The 19,205-nt window shown below is 36.7% G+C and overlaps 2 protein-coding genes across 2 annotated transcripts; one reads left to right on the forward strand and one right to left on the reverse strand.

Moving 5' to 3' along the window:
* The first annotated feature begins 1,474 nt into the window (after window positions 1-1,474).
* Window positions 1,475-7,821, forward strand: LOC116307781 (uncharacterized). The gene is made up of 4 exons (XM_031718088.2): window positions 1,475-1,608; window positions 4,191-4,519; window positions 5,179-5,278; window positions 5,592-7,821. The coding sequence occupies exons 1-4, from the start codon at window positions 1,539-1,541 to the stop codon at window positions 5,813-5,815; spliced, it is 723 nt and encodes a 240-aa protein (XP_031573948.1). The 5' UTR covers window positions 1,475-1,538; the 3' UTR covers window positions 5,816-7,821.
* A 7,146-nt stretch (window positions 7,822-14,967) lies between these two features.
* LOC116307773 (uncharacterized) lies at window positions 14,968-19,147 on the reverse strand. The gene is made up of 4 exons (XM_031718078.2): window positions 18,987-19,147; window positions 17,699-18,000; window positions 17,396-17,519; window positions 14,968-16,403 (listed from the first exon to the last, which is right to left on the reverse strand). Exons 1-4 carry the CDS (start codon window positions 19,066-19,068, stop codon window positions 16,264-16,266), a joined length of 648 nt encoding a protein of 215 aa, XP_031573938.1. The 5' UTR covers window positions 19,069-19,147; the 3' UTR covers window positions 14,968-16,263.
* Window positions 19,148-19,205: the final 58 nt, after the last annotated feature.

A 19,205-nucleotide genomic window follows, 5' to 3' on the forward strand; every position in this document is an offset into this window, starting at 1 on the left:
ATATACCAACTTGTGTATTTCCTAAGAACGCGCACGCTCATTGGTTAATTGGAGGTGAATATTGTACGATATTGACCTCTGAATCTCGGAATATTGAGTCGGCAACAAAATGGCATCTGCCGGCAATCGTTTTGCTACAATTTTCTGATGAGGAAATTGAAAAAATGAAAGTAAATGCCATTCCTATCAATACTAAAAAGGCAACGAAGTATGGCCTAAAAGTTTTGCTAAAAGTTTTGCGTGAATTAATTGTCACGCAAACTAAAAGTTTCTGCTTGTTTGCTTTTATTGAATTATTGTATAACATAAAAATAAGTTACTCTGTACACAAGTTGGTATATGCTAAAACAATAATTCGCCGCTTGAAGACTCGCGTCTCGGTAAATATTCCCCGATATTCACTTCGCCTTCGGTGAACAATCAGTGCTAATTATCTTAATTTCATCAAAATACATTGATGTATTTTAGATAGTTTGTCGTAATTCAAGCTTTCTATATACAGTCAATTCAAAAAACATTGTCGTCGACCGGCTCAAGCCTACGCGACTGGACCGAAAGAAATATGGGTAAAAACCACTGAAGCGGTTAAATATTCGTTCTGAATTAATCGTTCCCGCTTGTAATAAGATAATAATGGCGAGAAACAATCCATCAAATGCATGTCTTTGGGTTTGGGAAAGAAAAACAAAGTAGTTATGATTCAGTTCACAATTCCGAAAATATGAAGGCATTAAAAAAACGTATCCTTCAACACTTCCCGCTCGCCTACGAAGGTTCGTGCTGTAAACCAGGCATAACTAGTCAGATAAAATTATGGAGTCAACTCGGCTTCAATGATTACTACCCAGAGTTCCTTTCCGTCCAGTCGCGTAGGCTTGAGTTGGTCGACGACAACATTTTTTGAATTGACTGTATCTATTTTGTCAGTGGCAACCAGCCCTTCTGGCTTCTTGACATTCGTATATGTATTATGATACAAGTTTTTGGATTATTTTATTCAGGTTGACAAGAAAATGGAATTTTTATCGTTTTCACATAAGAGTTAAATTGTTTGTTTTAGTTAAATTTTTGTCGTAGTTCTTTTCGTTTGTTTGATGAGGAGGGATATTTCAAAAGAAAGTGCTTTTCATCTTTAACTTCTTGTTCACATAAGGGACCGTTCATTATTTAAGTCAGGGGGGTGGGGGTGGAGGAGAAAATACCTGTGATACAAAAACATTTCGAGAACCCAACCTGATAGCATTCAATTTTTTCGGGAGGCCCTTCCAGATTAATTGAAAAATTCAGGGCCCCAATAAATAAAAAATGGTCGAGAATATCCTCCATTGCTGCCAAGTCTTGTCTATTGATCCTTTTAGGAAAAGTTGAAAAGTAGCATGCAATAGCCCTAGGACTTCTTTTAGGATTGAAAACGTCGTATATAAACGAAGCGTTTCCGGTTTACTGGATGACGTCATCCCTCATTAATATTCATCGTATCATTTCTGAGAATTCGAGGGCTTGTGCAGTTTTTTAGGGGAGGTTTTTAGTCCACAAACATGGCAATTGGGATCGTTTTTTTCGTCTTACTGCTAGGAGCCACATTAACTCTCGCAGACGCCGAATCAGGTAAGTAAACTAATGACAGTTTTTATCCAAAAAATCGATCAATTCAGCAAGAATCGGATCATTAATCATGTTGTGTCGCGTGGATGGTGCCGGCTTTGTCTTGAACGCATAGCTGCTTTCTCTCTCACTCCTTGTGAATTTTATAATTTATAATTGTATTTATCGATAATAATCTTTGCTGTTGAGTCGTCCATTCGATAAGAAACATTTTTCAAAACGAAGTATATATTTGTAACAGTAATGATGAAAAGGTAAATTATACACCGTGAAAAGATGAAAAAACTTACTGACGTTTCGGACGCTAGTCCTTCGTCGGAGTCTTTTACTCCGACGAAGGACTAGCGTCCGAAACGTCAGTAAGTTTTTTCATCTTTTCACGGTGTATAATTTACCTTTTCATCATTACTGTTTCATTAGAAACACCGACGCAGCTCACACTAGTTTTTAGCTAGTTATATCTTTATATATTTGTAAGGGAAGCTTGTCTTTTAATTGTTTATATAAAGCCTTTCTCAGTTCAGACAGCCCACACTTAGATAATGTTTTGTTGGTGAAATACAACGTGGTCTTGGCTGCGAATTCACTGCAAAAAACATAACTTTACTGCTGTTATCTTATTCAAAGATTGAGTTTAATTGATAGAAAGATTCTAATATTTTATAAAATAAAACAGACGATTCAAAATGTTTATAATAACATATAGACACGAAAAATTTGCATCTTTTCTTAAATATTACTCGTGTTTGCAAATTAATAGAATCTGTTCAAAATGTTTTTTTAATGTTTCGAATAATATGCACCACTCTAATTTAATAGTTTACTGTACATAAGATTTTTAACCCGACTAGTTCTGAGATAAATGGGAGGCAATGATGGGCTGCTCCAATCGACTTTTTTTACATTTTTCTTATAAAAATAATATTTTTAGCCAAGTTTCGCTATTTCTAACTTTCAAATTGAAGTTATAAAATCTTAAATTCACACTTTCAGTATATCTATCGCTGGTCTTCGTTCAAATGCTATTTTTTTATACATATTTGTTAAATAATGTACGTGTTGTCGCCTGTCGCGATATTATAAGCCCCGTGACTTTTATTTATATATTATAAGAAATATCGAAATTTCCAGAATCACAATTCAAGCGAATAAACATTATCAAGTGAGTGGATATAAGGCTTGATGTTGATGCATTACTGAAATTTCGAATAAATACTGGACTGTTTATGCTTCTGTTTCTTTGACCAAGACGGAAATGTCACACATTTTTTCTCGTTTTTTAGCTTCCGGCTCTTCCATCAATTTCTATGGGTGTGACAAGTTTTTAAAAGCTGCAAAAATAAGAGAGAATGTATGGGGTTTGAGGAAAGCGTCCCCGCCAAAGATCATACGTTCTCTCTTAATTTTACGATTTGAAAGCGGAAAACAGCGCCATAAACCAGAATCCTTGTTCCCCGTGACACGAATTAAGAAGCGGTATCTGATTGGACCCTTGCCCGGTTCAATTCTTACGCGAACTCTGATTGGCAATTAACTAGTTCGAATCATGACCTATCGTTATCATAAACATACTTGCAAGGGAATTTTATAGCTCGCTTTAAAAATCCAAATGCTTCATTTACAGCCATTCTCAATCACACGCGCCCTCTAGCGATTGTTTCTGTAGCGAAAAAGACGGTTTTGGTGGACATCGATCACAAGGCGTTTCCATTGATTGTCGGAAAGCACAAAGCTATAAGGGCACGTGCCTATAAAATGTCATGGAAACGCCTTGATTGACGTCCACCAAAAGCTCCTTTTTTTGAAGTAAAGAAAATTATAGTAAATTGCGATTAACCCTCAGTACAAATATATCACGAAGCTGTACGATCGCCGATCAACACAGGGTGCCCAAGCACTTCTGAATCCCAAAATCAACTTTTAGTGATTTCTCAAAAAATTAAAGGCGCCCAGGACTTAAAATTGTATTTTCGAAAATGTCTCACCACAAAGGGTATTTAGGTAAAGTATGAGCAATTTAGATTTTTTCAACTGTCCGAGGATTCTCGACCGTTACAGACATTGACTCGTAAAAGAATTCAAACTAGAACAACTAGTTTGAAACGTTGTTCGGTTACAGTAAAAACCCGCGTATAAGAACCTAAAATTTAAGAACCTGTTAGGCTAAAATTTCATTTTTAAGCACCCTTCACATAAGAACCATTTTAGGCTAAAATCCTAAAACAGGTTCTTATTTTTAAAAAAGAAGAAAGAAATAGAATCAATCTTTTCAAAAATATATTTATAACACAGTCTGTACACAATAATGCTATAAACACTATAACTGTACATGGTTACTGTAAAAAAATCCAACTTAAGATGAAACTTTATTTTATTTCTTGAACAAACGTTAAGAACCTAATTAAGAACCTAGTTAACCTAATTTAACACTAAATACCATTTATATAAGAACCTGTTTAGGCCCTAACTTGAAAAAGCCTAGGTTCTTATACGCGGGTTTTTACTGTATTTCATGGCATACATATGCCAATCATAATCATTGTACTGCTAATATCTTCTCATATTATTGGCTGCTTCTTATATAGACTCGTACAATGATGAATGTCCTGATATAGCACGTGCCTTGGGTGATGGATGCTACGTAAGCGCCTTTGACTGCAGCGAAATCAAGTGCGAAGATCAAAGCCTTGGTAATAAAGATCTAACCTTGACAATCAAGATCAACAAGTGCGATGATCCGCCAACTGTTGATATAACTGTGGAAGCACTTGGCGTTTCATGGACTCAGAACTTCAAGTCCGACCAGAGGATTGCAGTTCCTGGTTTATCGTTTAGCGCCCCTGGAAACTTGGGATCGGCAGGGATCTATGTGAAAGTGCAACTGCAAGACACTGGATCAAACCTGAAGCTGAAGGTAATATACACCGACGCGGCTCTAGCATGTTTACTCGCTAGTTTTTCTTTTTTTTTAAATAGTGTTAGTTAAAAAAAAGTGCTAATTAAACAATAGAAAACAATGGAATTTGCATGAAATTGTGCTATTTAGTATTACTAAAGTTTCACGGTTATATTGTTTGCACTCTAGTTTACTTGCTAGTTCTCTTCCACGGTGTTCAGCTTACCTATAACCCATCATATTATATGCATTATACACCGACGCAGCTCAGACTCGTTTACTCGCTAGTTCTCTTTTTATTCCACGGTGTTCAGCTTACCTATAACCCATCATATTATATGCATTATACACCGACGCAGCTTAAACTAGTTTACTCGCTAGTTCTCTTTTTATTCCACGGTGTTCAGCTTAACTATAACCCATCACATTCTCTGCATTATGCACCGACGCAGCTTAAACTAGTTTACTCGCTAGTTCTCTTTTTATTCCACGGTGTTCAGCTTACCTATAACCCCTCGTTTATATGTATCATACATTGACGCAGCTCAGACTAGTTTACTCACTAGTTGCCTTTTATTCCAGGGTGTTCAACTTACCTATAACATATTATATGCATTATTCACCGACAAAGCCCAATTGTTAACTCTTCTCAAAATATTTCCCCCTTTTATCGATAGATTATTCTCTTGTCTGGAGTGCAACTTCTCGAAAGTTTCGAGACGCTTACTAGTTTAACTCTAGCTGAAAGCGACCTGCCCATATCGACCTGGGAATGTGGTAAGAAAAAACTTGATCGCTTACCGGGAATGATTATTCTTTTGTTTTCGTTGTAGTTTACTTGGTTGTTTGCATCAGTTTGTTTGTTTACTTAATTCCTTGCTTGCCTGCCTGCCTGCCTTCCTTCCTCGCTCTCTCGCTTCCTCGCTCTCTCGCTTCCTTGCTCTCTCGCTTCCTCACTTCCTTGCTCTCTCGTTTCCTCGCTTTCTCGCTTGTCAGCTTTTATACTTGCTTGCTTTTTATTTCTCGCTCAATCAAGTGCCATCTTCTCAACAGTTGTGGTACACCATTAATTCTTACCCTCCCTCCACAGGGATCGTACGCTGGTGGGAATCCCTATCCACGTTCCTAAAGTTCCTGGTGGTTTGCGGTGGATTGGTTGTCCTGGGTACCTTAGGTACATGCTGTTGCTGCTGCTGCTGTCGTTGTTGCAGAACCAAGTCTAGCGGTTCTGTCGTAGTGATTCCTCCGACTGCTGCTACTGTTACGTCCACCAACACCAACGTCCCAATGCAGCCTTTTGTCAATGAGATCTGATGCTGTATTGCATTTATTTTTTGTTAGTAACCCCTTAAAATAGTAACCTTTAGACCCTGACACACAATGCAAATGATGCGCACAGCGTTGATGGCGAAATTTCTCCAAGGGATGTCTCGCTTTGAAGATTTTGATCCTGCTACAAAGCTGTCAATCAACGCATCGTAGACACGAATGAAAAACGTCTGCGCATGCTCGCAGTCTTCAAAATGCCAAAAGGTGTTTATGTCATTGTAAAAGTATGCAAATTTGATTTTCAAACTTGCCTGACTCATCGACTGATGCCAAAACCTAGATTCAGTTGTTGAAACTTAAGGGCTAATTTTCAAATCAGATTGTCTCATACAGTACGTTGGTCCCTCATGAAGTATACTCGCGATGTGTTTTGTATGTGTAATATATACAGTATGAGTGGCCGTGTTGTATCAGATACAGTCAATTCAAAAAACGTTGTCGTCGACCAACTCAAGCCTACGCGACTGGACCGAAAGGAACTCTGGGTAGTAATCATTGAAGCCGAGTTGACTCCATAATTTTATCTGACTAGTTATGCCTGGTTTACAGCACGAACCTTCGTAGGCGTGCGGGAAGTGTTGAAGAAGACGTTTTTTTTAATGCCCTCATATTTTCGGAATTGTGAACTGAATCATAACTACTTTATTTTTCTTTCTCTAAACCCGAAGACATGCATTTGACGGATTGAATTGTTTCTCGCCATTATTATCTTTACTACTAGCGGGAACAATTAATTCAGAACGAATGTTTAACCGCTTCAGTGCATTTTACCCATATTTCTTTCGGTCCAGTCGCGTAGGCTTGAGCCGGTCGACGACAACGTTTTTTGAATTGACTGTATACAACCACGAGGCGTAGCCGATTGATTGTATATCTGATACAACATGGACACAAATACTGTATATGACTTATCAAACGTCTAGGTTAGTTCCTTTGTGTTTCACTAAAATTTTCAAAATTAAAGTGAATTTGGCCAAGAAAATCCAACTTAAAGTTTATGCAAATGAACACAGTTTTGTATCAGATTTACAACACTCTTCACGGTCGCGATTTCTGTTGTGTTTTCCTCATGAATTATTAATGAGTGATAAGTTCAGAGAAAATTAACACTTACTTTCACGCTATTAAAACGCTCTTCCATTTTTGGAAAACGAACTGAAATGCAAGCATGCGCAAACGTTTTTCTTGAAGTCTCTACTAGTTGTGTAGAAGCAGTTCGCGCCGTTGTTCATGAACGTTTGAAGTGTGGACTTTGACTGATGAAATTTTGTAGCTGCGTACAACGTACAAGGTTGTCCCGTGTATCCGGGGCCATAAGCACCCAGAAACATGGCACCGTGATTTTTAGTAGCTAATAGACGTCCAAGACAAGCAGTAATGTCGCACCCGCTTAGCAAAGCTGTCGAGTTTTGCCAAAACAAGCAATAGTTTTCATTGTCGACTCGATCTATTATAATGATAAATCAAAATAGTATTTAGCTGTTGTGGCGTTGCCTAGGCTTTGGGCCCCGTACACATGTATCCGCAAATTTTTGTACCCGAAATTTATTTTTTTTACGGATACGGGTTGCGTCCACACGTGTCCGCAAATTTTTGTGTTCGTATCCGCAAATTTTACGAAAACGGATACGTGTGGACGGTGAAAACGATTCGAATACGCTGCGTGTGGACGCAAACATTTTCGTATCCGCAAAAAATAATTTGCGAATACAAAAATTTCCGGATACGTGTGGACGGGGCCTTAAACTTTGATCATATTTTACCCATATCAAAATCTTTTGTTTCTAATAGTTCATTGTGAGGTTAAAGAAATTAGGCTTTGAAATTCGTTAGGTCAAAGGGTAATGGACACATTTTGTGATAGGAGAGCTGTCTTTCAGGTCAAAGTCGTAGTTCGTTAAGTTTCTTCTTGTACCTTTAATAGCTTCAATACTTGTATAAGATTAAAAAAAGGTGATACGAATCTGATACATTCAGGTACCAAAAATGAATCTATGTCTATGTCTATGCTTACTATCAGCCAGCTGAATGAAATTTTTAAATCAATGAGAAAACTAGTAATGATGAAAAGGTAAATTATACACCGTGAAAAGATGAAAAAACTTACTGACGTATCGGACGCTAGTCCTTCGTCGGTCTTTTACTCCGACGAAGGACTAGCGTCCGATACGTCAGTAAGTTTTTTCATCTTTTCACGGTGTATAATTTACCTTTTCATCATTACTGTTTCATTAGAAACACCGACGCAGCTCACACTAGTTTTTAGCTAGTTATATCTGAGAAAACTAGTAGTGATCGACAAAGGCAGAAAAAGTGGGCAATTTTAGGATGATAATTAACATAACTAAAATACTCGAAAAAAATAAATCCACCTGTATTTCACCCTAAAATTTCTAATAAGATCTATATTGTTCCATTTCGTGATGCATTTTTTTCTCTATAATTAGCAATTATTCTCCGAAGGCGAAGTGAATATCGGGGAATATTTACCGAGACGCAAGCATACGTACAAGCATACTCATCCAATTTTGTCAGTCCTCGGAATTTTCCTCGTCCAATTATTTCTTAATTGGACAGCATGGAGTCCTATTACATATACTACTACTACTACTACTACTACTACTACTACTACTACTACTACTACTACTACTACTACTACTACTACTACTACTACTACTACTACTACTACTACTATTGCTACTGCTACTGCTACTGCTACTGCTACTGCTACTGCTACTGCTACTGCTACTGCTACTGCTACTGCTACTGCTACTGCTACTGCTACTGCTACTGCTACTGCTACTGCTAATAATAATAATAATAATAACAAATAGTGCTTATAGCGGGCGCATTTCTAACCTCAATGCGCCTAAACGCATATTTCTAACCTCAATGCGCCTAGCAACGCATATATATATGATCAACTAAAATTAATTTTTTTGAAATAAAAATCTCTTAGGTTTAGCTTTAAAAGTTTCTACTGTTTCTGCTCTTTTAAAGTGCTCAGGAATTGAATACTACAAATTTGGCGCAGATGTCGAGAAAGCGCGTCCGCCATAGGAATTGGATTTGATAGATGGGATGCATAATTTATAAAGTTTATTTAAAATCCTTTAAGTATTGTCAGCGGTATCTCTGTACGAATATAAATGAGATCACTCCTCCTTGACATCACTCTTCGAGATAACTACCGGAAAGTGTCAGCCAGCTGATGAGATGTACTGTGGTTCTTCTACTCATACTCTGCGATCGTGCTTGGCAGGTTTTCTCGTTTCCCCTCCCACTCCTCCCTTTTATTTCAAGCGCAGTTTTCACTCTTTAGCTGCTAAGCTTGACCGCCATATCTCCCATTCTCATTGTATGAGTAACAAAGATACCACTGACAAGAGTATACTAATAGGTTGCTATCAATAGACGTCACTTCCGGTAATAGCTGTGTTTTTAATGGCTTTTAGAATCTTGGAGGTTGTTTTGATCTCTTGTTTTCTGGTTTCATGTCGTAGAAATAGTCAAATACAATAGTTTGAAGACTTATTTTGACATGCTTTGACTTAACATCCGCTAGTTGCCCCTCAGTCAACCGCTTGTTTGCCCCCCAGTCAGCTCCAAAAAGTCACGTGATTGATAGTAAGCAATAATCAATCACTGGATGGCAAAATCTTTAGTTCTGTTAATTTTGACAGTGATTTTTTTTCTTTTTTCGCCGAATGATAATGGTATCAATTCAAAAATAGGTCAAAAAAAGCCGAACAGGTTATTGCTGCAAATTATATTTCTAAACGACACAACGTTTCCAGCAGATCTGATCGAGAGAAAATGTTAGCCAATAAGAATCGAGAAAATTTGTTCAACTGAGGTGTCACTTTTCCCCTTGAAAAAATATGTTTTTCCACCAAATGAAAAAAAACAAAACGTTTCTAATAAGAGGTTTAATCAATAACAATAGCACAATAACAAACGAGCTTTTTATTTTTATTACAATGACGGACATTCCTTTTATTTTTTGATGTTCATTTTTCACAGGCTTCATAACACCAGGTTTTGCAGTGACGTTATCAGCTGGATTGAGTCGATTTTTTTAGTTGTTCATTTTTTTAATAGCAAAAAATATGATTATTTACATGAGTTGATACCCCATACATTAAAAAAAATACTCAAAAAAACAAAAACAAAAAACAAAACAAAAACAAAAAAAAAGAAAGAAAAAAAGTCGATATTTGTCATCGATTATCCAATTACAGTGTAACAGGCAATAGATTTTGAAATAGCGAGTAGCGATGAAAAATTGGTTTTATTTGCATAAGATCCAGCAAACATCAACTGGCCTCAGAGTGTAGAATAGTTAAATAAAAGCCCTTTCAGAGCTGAACGAAATTAAATCATGTGCTTGCAATGTCAGTGGAAGCCATTCGAATGCTGATTTAAAAGCTCTTGTTCAGTCTTGATGAGTAGCACTTGACGACCACTTCATTAGGAAGCCCTTTGAGTGCTGAATGAAATATTTTGTTCTCGAAGACTCGAAGAATACTGGACCGAACCATCTGGAAGCCCTTAGTGCTGAATCTTTGAATACTGAACTATTAGCTTGGTCACATATTATCGAGAAGCACGACCTTTGATTACTGAAACTTTACAGAATATTGGTTTTACAACCGAGAAGCCATATGAGTACTGAATCCTGATGCAATATTTTTATAACATCGTTCCGGAAAAGCCCTTTGAGTGTGTTGAATCAAACTTAATAATATCCTGGTCATAACATCGAAAAACCCTTTGAGTGCTGAATCTTTACGAAATCTTTGCCATACCATCGAAAAGCTCTTTCAGTGCTGAATCAGTCTTTATAAGGTCTTGGTCATTCCATCAAGAAGCCCTTTGAGTGTGCTGAATCAGACTTAATAATATCCTGGTCATACCATCGATATTTTTGAGTGTCGAATCTTTACGAAATTTTTGCCATACCATTGAAAAGCGGTTTGCGTGCTGAATCAAATTTTGGTCACACCATCGAGAAGCCCTTCGCATGCTGTATCTTTTTAAAAAATCTTGCTCAGCATCGAGAAGCCATTTGAGTGCTGTTCTGATCCAATAAAGTGTTATATTATAGTTAAAGCTGTCGGATTCAAAACGTTTTCCTACGGTAGATTATTTAGAAGCCCTTCGAGTGCTACCGGATTCAAAAAATCTTTATGATGCGCTGGTGCATGCTTCACGCATTTAATCCCTTTGAGTGCTGTCGAATTCAAGAAATATTTCTTTGGAAGCCCTTTGAGTGCTGAAGTTTCAGATCGTGTTAGTACCATCTAGAAGCCCTTTAAACGTTGCCCACAGACGGTGAATTTGTTAAACCTTTTTGGAAGCGGTGGTTTAAGCGGTTACCTTTTGTCGGTAATACTTTCAAAAATAAAATAAAGGCTGTACAAGGGCGAAGGACGTTGGTTTGCGCATATAATGTCGCAACTGAACCAGTGCTATGAAAAAGATATCAAAATGGACGAATTTGAGCTCTACTTTGAGATACCTCTAATAACCCTCTACGTTATTACATCTATTTTGATAACCATCTTCAATTTTCTCGTCTCTTTAACGATTATCAAGACGCCATCTCTTCGACGCTCTCCTTCAAGGATTTTGCTCGCAAGTTTGACTGTCAATGATGTCTTAATTGGTGCAATTGCTCATCCATTGTACATTGTTTATTGTATCGCCGCTTTAAAAAAATCAACGTCTGTCTTCTGTATAATATATCTGGTAAACATTCGTATCACTTATTCTCTGGAAACGATATCTTTGTTTACTCTAACAGTCATAAGTATCGATCGCTACCTTGCTGTAGCCACCAAGACAGCATATAAGACAATGGTAACCGCAAAACGAGTCAAAATGGTAGTCCTCTCGTTATGGTTAGGAATAGTTTTGGTCATTTTTACAGTACTTCAGTTTGGAAGTTTCGACATCTTGTTACATATTGGTGTAGTAACAGCAGTTACCATCCTAACTACGATTACGTTCTGCTACTTGGGATCGTATGTGATTTTAAAGAAGCTTTCTAAAGTCTCGAATGGCTGTACCGAAAACCAAAGGACTTCGGATTTCAATATTATTAAGTATAGACGCTCTTTGAATAACATGTTGATAGTTTTGGTGATGACTCTTGTTTCTTACGTTCCAGTCGTTGTTGTTGCTGCGGTTAACGTGATAGTTGACTTGGAGAACAAGGTTTTCGCGGTTCATGTCGCGCAGAGTTTAACGGGATTTCATTCGGTGATTAATCCACTGTTCTATGTGTGGAGAATGAATGATATCCGATCTGGTCTTAAAAACTTGATCAAGAAATTGATAGATCTCTTCGGCTTGGGGTAATGCTTTCCCATTTCAGACAACGTGTCATTCCCTTGAGAATAAGATTCTTTGTTAGAACTGTATCTATATTCATGGGGCTTCTCATGTGCAACCAAGCGCAAACCTTAAACAAAGATATGATACTCTAAGGAATGACATGTGGTCTGAAATGGGAAAACAATACGTCAGAGCCGAAGAGGTGTATTGAACACTGTATAAGATATTGGTTTCTTTGAATAGTGTGAGTGTCTAAAGCATTTTGTATACAGTCAATTCAAAAAACATTGTCGTCGTCCGGCTCAAGCCTACGCGACTGGAACGAAAGGAATATGGGTAAAAACCACTGAAGCGGTTAAATATTCGTTCTGAATTAATCGTTCCCGCTAGTAATAAGATAATAATGGCGAGAAACAATCCATCAAATGCATGTCTTTGGGTTTAGGGAAAGAAAAACAAAGTAGTTATGATTCAGTTCACAATTCCGAAAATATGAAGGCATTAAAAAAACGTCTCCTTCAACACTTCCCGCTCGCCTACGAAGGTTCGTGCTGTAAACCAGGCATAACTAGTCAGATAAAATTATGGAGTCAACTCGGGTTCAATAATTACTACCCAGAGTTCCTTTCGGTCCAGTCGCGTAGGCTTGAGTTGGTCGACGACAACATTTTTTGGATTGACTGTATGTAGACATGCGTGTCAATGGACCCATATTTAATGGAGCAGAATAGTTAGGAAACCTACTATTCTAGGTCTTTGTTCGACTTTATCCATCGTTATATGACGTTGACCGTGCACAGAGAAGGGAATATAGAATTTTTTTCCTAAAAAAATCATTCTAAAATAGTTATTTGTTAATTAATCCCATACGATATTATATATTGTTTATCGAAAAGGAAATTGCCCTTTTTAATGCTTTCTTTTTTATCATCTAGTAATTTAACTATATCTGAGCGGAAATATCTATCCACATGGTTTTTCGTCATCGTATGAAAGTTTTCACTTTCAAGTTGTTCATACATGAAAATAATAAGGAAATGAGTATTTTTAGCCATACTTGCTTTGGTCCATTGTGCACCCTTAGTATCACGTGATGGTACGGTTCAACCTCAAACGCAAAACCATAGCTTTATTCTATGGAGTTTCCCAACCATTCCATTCCATTAACTGTGAGGGACTCTTCCACTATAGACAGTCAATAGACATCTATTGTGCATATATAAACATAATACTTGAAACATTGTAGCATAATTTTGGGACTTTTACTTATTGATTTATAAAAAAGGACCATACTTCCAGACATCGAGTGCTGAACCGTCGTATGGCAGCGCGAAGCATTTACGGCTACGCCGGAGAATTCCGCCCCGACACCGCTATCCGAAGATTTACAGACTGATCAGGAAGCTCGGCCGAAGCCTAAGGGAGAGGTTAGTCGGCCCCTAGACCGTAGATGATTAACCTCTTGCTATGACAAGGAAACTTAAAAATCTTGATTGTGACGCTGATGGCTTTGACCGCATACTCATTCCTTTCCATGTGGGATGCGTTTAGTAAAACCAAAAGGAACCTGCGCCGTAGCAAAGTTGATTATGTCATGGTTCATCTGCTATGGAAACATGATTTTGGGATTTTTACTTCGATATTTTTAAATATTTAATATATAATATAATTTATTAGATATTTTGGCTCCCGGTTTTGGTTGGCTAATTTTTTTTTTTCTTTCTTTTTTTTCTTTTGTACGTTTTTATGGTCGTTTATAGTGTGAACGCTCTCGAAAACTGTGTTCGGATAGATCTCGGATCGATCTAAGATGGACCTAGTGTGAACGAGCCTTGGTCTAATATCTTTTTCCGCACGGGTTAAGTGGTTTCGTTCTGATACGATAGTAAGTAAGTAAAGACTTTATATAAAGAGGGTAACACGAAAAAGTGATTAAACTCGCCTTAAAGTGTATATGACACGAAAACATTTCATCGTTTAAAATGTATAGTTTGTTAGTCGTAATAAATATATCGTAATAAAATGTGTTTCAAAAGCTTATTTCTTGAGATATGTGAGAAAATTAAGCCCAATTTGTGACGTCATTTTGTTGACACGTACTCTAGATTCAGTAGTAATGCACAAAATATAAATTGTAAATCGTATAAAATAACAACAAAAGGCATATTTTATTCAACTTCATTTGATAGCTTACGTAGTACTCTCCAAATGTTGGGAAACTGAAAAGTGTACTACCTGAAATTAAGATTCTACATTCAAACATATTTCGTGTATTTGCAACTATATCTGGAGACTTGTAAACAAAATGACGTCACAACTCGTGCTAAATATTCTTGAATTCCTAGAGAAATACGTTTTTGAAACAAATTTAACCGTGATATTCTTATTAATGCCAATAAAATACACATTTTTAACATTAAATTGTTTTCGTGTCATATGCACTTTAAGTATTAAACTACAATAAAACATAAACCGTAGATAAATATACAAAATAGAAAAAAAACGCCAATCCTATATACACCTAATTGCAGGAAGGTCGTCGGGTACATAGTCATACAAATTTATATATGCACAGCGCAGGCATCCCAGGCCTCCTATATATCCTATATTTCCTATAATTTGTATTGAATCCTATAAAGAGCCTATATTTAAAGAAAACCTCCTATATTTCCTATAAATAGGACAACTGCTGAGTGATTCATTTATATTTTACACTGTTAATTTGGCGAAGGAAATAAAATGGCCCTTTTTTTTTATTTTTTGGTTCTGTCTTTTTTTTTTTTTTTTTTTTTTTTTTTTATTTATTTATTTTTTTATGGCTTTTTAGTTCTGCAAATCATTGCCTGTGCACCCTCCCGATCCCTGGTTACGCCACCGAAAAGCTATCTTAGCTCCTATAAAGTGCATATATTTTTGGGAAAAAATCCTATATTTTCCTATATTTAGAACTTGCACAGCCTACATTTCCTATCAAATTTGTCTAAAAAGTGGCTGGGATGCCTGTCAGCGTCTAATCTAAGCAGAAAAGTAACCATTTATATCATATATACCTGTCTATCTAATATCTATATTATCGACTTATAATTGATCGACTAGAGTCAAAGCTTTCCATTTTTATATAGTGTAGACGTGGACACTAGAGAAAAACGTTTGGGCATGCGTGCACTACAACACATTTTCTAAAGAATTTTGAAGAATTTGAGTGAGAAGATAAATGTTTGTTTCCTCCAAGTATACAAAAAAGTTCGAGAGTATACTTTTGTCAGACCAAGTTACTGTATTAACAAACACAATATGAAAGAATTAGCCTTAAGTTTCAAGCATGGACACTTAGTTTTGGCATTTTGTGAAGTCCAATTTATCAGGCATGTTTGAAAGTCAAGTTTACTTATGTTTTGACTAATTTGCATACGGATTCAGAGCATGCGCAGACGTTTTTCACTCGTGTCGTAGACGTGTCTTCATATTACCTTTAATTGACTAAAGACCCGCCGGTAAAGTAATTAAGGTAAACTTTATTTAAAGTTAGGTAAACTTTATTTAAAGTTAGGAAAACTTTAGCCCAATCCGCAACTTGGCTGGTATCCAGAGGGGCCTTGTGTACTACAAAAAATTTACAATATAAAATCTAAAATATTGAAACTACATCCTATTTACATAAACTAATAATATTGATAAAAAACATAGTCATAATGTCATAAATGTCATAAATATGATAGTTAAAATGATACTAATTTGAAAAAATATATATTAAAAGATTCTTGAGGCTAATTAACGATGTTGCAATCTTATTCCTATCAGGTAAGAGCTATCATAAAGGCTCTTTTACCTGAAGTTAAGTTTGCTGTAGGCTTGTGATGACATGAAATAGAATGTGCCTCCAACTATACCTAGTTTCACGACCTGTAACATTGCTGGTAATGGCTTAATGTTTTCAGCCAATCAAATTCAATCATTTCGGCGTACCGCTGACCAAAATTGAGTAGCGTTTAATCCATAGTTTAGTTGTACTAAGGAAAGTTATAATTACCCAACACCAAAATCAAGAAAATCTAGTTTGACTCGATTAACAGATTGGACCATTTTTTAAGGCCTTAAACACCGCCATCAAGTTCATTACAAAAAATTCCTGAGATAGAGAACGAAACAAGCCAGAAGCATAGGACGCACAACAGGACAAATCCAATCATACATCCTACAACTACCCCTGCTATCTCTCCGCCGCTAAGAATATCTGAAAAATATAATATATATGATATAACTCGTAATTGATAGACCCTTTTTGAGTTCCAAATTACCGCTGTGTTTCTTGATTACAGACTCATTTACTCAGGGTTAGCCTCGATTTTGTGAAGAATATTCACGTGTTCCAGTCAAGGTCCGTCAAGTTTCAAAGTGTTTGTATTGTTGAAGTTGTGCATTCTTTACTTTACCGTTGGTATGTGCGAGTAATTAGACACTGATTCGAGGCTACGCCTGAGTAAATGAGTCTGTAACTGAAGAAACACAGCGGTAATTTGAAACTCGAAACTGGACTATTACAGACTCATTTACTTAGGGTTAGCCTTATTTCAGTATACTAATATTCACAAATACCAACGGTAAAGTAAAGAATGCACAACTTCAACAATACAAACACTTTGAAATTCCACGGACCTTCACTGGAATACGTGAATATTCTGCACACATTCGAGGCTAACCCTGAGCAACAGAGAACTCGAACCTGGAGTATTTCTGTTTTCGATAGCCGCCATGTTGGATGAATTTAGCAAAGGATTTGACATGTCCCTTTGTTATTGATCCAACATGGCCGCCATGTTTTTATTTTAGTATTAACTATTCCAAGGTCGAGAAAAAGCTGGGTCGAGTTGGCATTGCAGCGTATTGTGGGACTAAAATAGCCCCACAATGCACTGCAAATCTATCTCGTACCAGTCTTTTACTAAACCTCGGAATGTATTCATAGATGAAATATCTATATAATGTCTATATTACTAAAAAGCGATGTATTCTCATGTGAAGATAACGCTATCGGTAAGAATTCTTATAGGAATTTCATTAGATAGTAATTCTTAAAAATCCTAAAAAAGTATAAAAAGAAAACATGCATTTTAGGTTTTTAGGGAAAGGGACTATTGTCCAACTCCACCCTCTTCCCCCTGACTCCACCCTAACCTCCCTAGAGCACCACTGAGAAGGACCGAATAAACTTTTTATCGATCTTACCATTTCCTCTTTTGATCGAAGGAGCGCATTCATTTACAGTGCGCTTCAAGCCGCCGTAAACAAGAGGAGTTGATGAGCTGATGTTGAATGCCCCATGTCGTACATATCCAGTGATCATATTAATCTGTTGAATATCGGTAATAATCAATCGTTCGTTCCTCCGTCCGTCCGTCCGTCCGTCCGTCCGTCCGTCCGTTCGTTCGTTCGTTCGTTCGTTCGTTCGTTCTTTCGTTCGTTCGTTCGTAGTTACTAACGTTGATACTTCACAATCAGCAAATGTTACAGTGTAACACGGTGACTTGCCTTGAGTCCAATTCTCGTTGTAGTATTGTCTAACGATACTCTCAGCCTCAGTTTGGTGTTCTGGTCCCCCAAGTGACGTATGTCACGTGACATCTGGCTTGAGGTGAACTGTTCAAACCCTTCATATCCTGAAGCCTCAATACTGACATCAAGAGCGATAGGAGCATCACACTTCTTGACTTTGATAGTTATTCTAAGGCTTGTGTTGAGAATTTCTTTTTGGCAGACGATCTCGGTACCGTCTGCTCTAGTGACTATGCACTTGTCATCGATGAATGAAAACTGTTGATTTTGACAGTTCGCTAAATGAAAAGAAAAAAGCAAAAAGAAAACACCATTTGACTGGGAATGGTGACACTCAAAAGAAGTTTAATTTGGAGGACAATTATAAAACAAAAGAATTTCAATTTCCCGACAATTGGAAACTAATCGTTATGTCTTTCATATTGAGTTTCATTCCAACGCACTGCAAGGGGTCTATTAAGAATTATTTAAAATCGTTTTTGTTTTGTTTTTGTTTTCGTTTTCTTTTTGTTAAATAGATTAAGTTTACTAAATTTGCAATAGCTGATCGCGAGTGCCTTTGATATCCTTTATCACAAAAGATGTCGCGAGTATTTGTTTACAAGTCACGCGCTAGTATGCGTGATTCCATCCGGTGACTCTTCTTAAAAGTCACATGCCCTCAAGAAAACATAATAGTATCTTAAATTGATTCATTATTTTAGATCCCAAATCTAAAGCATAATTAATGATTATTCTAGATGGTAAAGTCATATGGCATCTTCTTTTTGCATTTAAAAGATATAATAACATTTCAAAGTACATTCAGTATTGAAACGAAACCCTGTCAGCAAAAACATTGTTTTAAATTCTCAATACCAGAAGGATTTCAGCGCTGTCTCTCATTATCTTCAAAAGCATTCAATTGAAATCATAGTTTAATTTTTAAGCAGAATGGGTAAATATATAGATAAATAGTTATATTTTCTATAGTGGCTCGGATTACCACTTTCAATTGCCGTCCCATCTCTTAACACTTCATCATTGCTAACCAATATCAGAGGGAGGTAAAAGAACTATATTGATGAGGTAAAGAAACCCTGGATGTGATGACCCCCATCAGAGCCTATCTACACCTCATTCAAACCATCTTTCTCATGACTGTAATCACCCCTCGTGTATATATAGAAAGAGCCCTACATATATGTAAATCACCAACCGTCATTTCATTCTCATGACTATACAAAACCTCACCAACTTCCGTTATATAACTGAACTGACTTACCGTATTCGGTGTCAACCAAGTTAGTTTGTAATATAAATGTTATTGCGAAGAATAAGATCAAAATAGCATATTTTTTCTTCATCGCGTTCTACTTTGAAGTCGATGTTTCAATGATTTCAAGAACCACGGAAAGTAAACTTTAAGCTTTCTTTATTATCATACTATATAACTCTTACCTCGTGCTAGGGGATTTTTCCAAGAAACTGCTTGCTTGCACTT

Source organism: Actinia tenebrosa, unplaced genomic scaffold (assembly GCF_029948245.1).
Source record: "Actinia tenebrosa isolate PJP-AT-01 unplaced genomic scaffold, QUT_ActTen_1.0 PGA_scaffold0__85_contigs__length_37466705, whole genome shotgun sequence".
NCBI classification, from domain to species: Eukaryota; Metazoa; Cnidaria; class Anthozoa; order Actiniaria; family Actiniidae; genus Actinia; species Actinia tenebrosa.

Bases quoted from the DNA above. Each gene is read 5' to 3' on its own strand.
- LOC116307781 (XM_031718088.2), top strand. From the start codon at position 1,539: ATGGCAATTGGGATCGTTTTTTTCGTCTTACTGCTAGGAGCCACATTA. The intron at 1,609-4,190 runs GTAAGTAAACTA...CTTCTTATATAG, and splicing joins TCTCGCAGACGCCGAATCAG to ACTCGTACAATGATGAATGT. The intron at 5,279-5,591 runs GTAAGAAAAAAC...CTCCCTCCACAG, and splicing joins CATATCGACCTGGGAATGTG to GGATCGTACGCTGGTGGGAA.
- LOC116307773 (XM_031718078.2), bottom strand. From the start codon at position 19,068: ATGAAGAAAAAATATGCTATTTTGATCTTATTCTTCGCAATAACATTT. The intron at 18,001-18,986 runs GTAAGTCAGTTC...CTTTTCATTTAG, and splicing joins CTTGGTTGACACCGAATACG to CGAACTGTCAAAATCAACAG. The intron at 16,404-17,395 runs GTAAGATCGATA...TATATTTTTCAG, and splicing joins TTCGATCAAAAGAGGAAATG to ATATTCTTAGCGGCGGAGAG.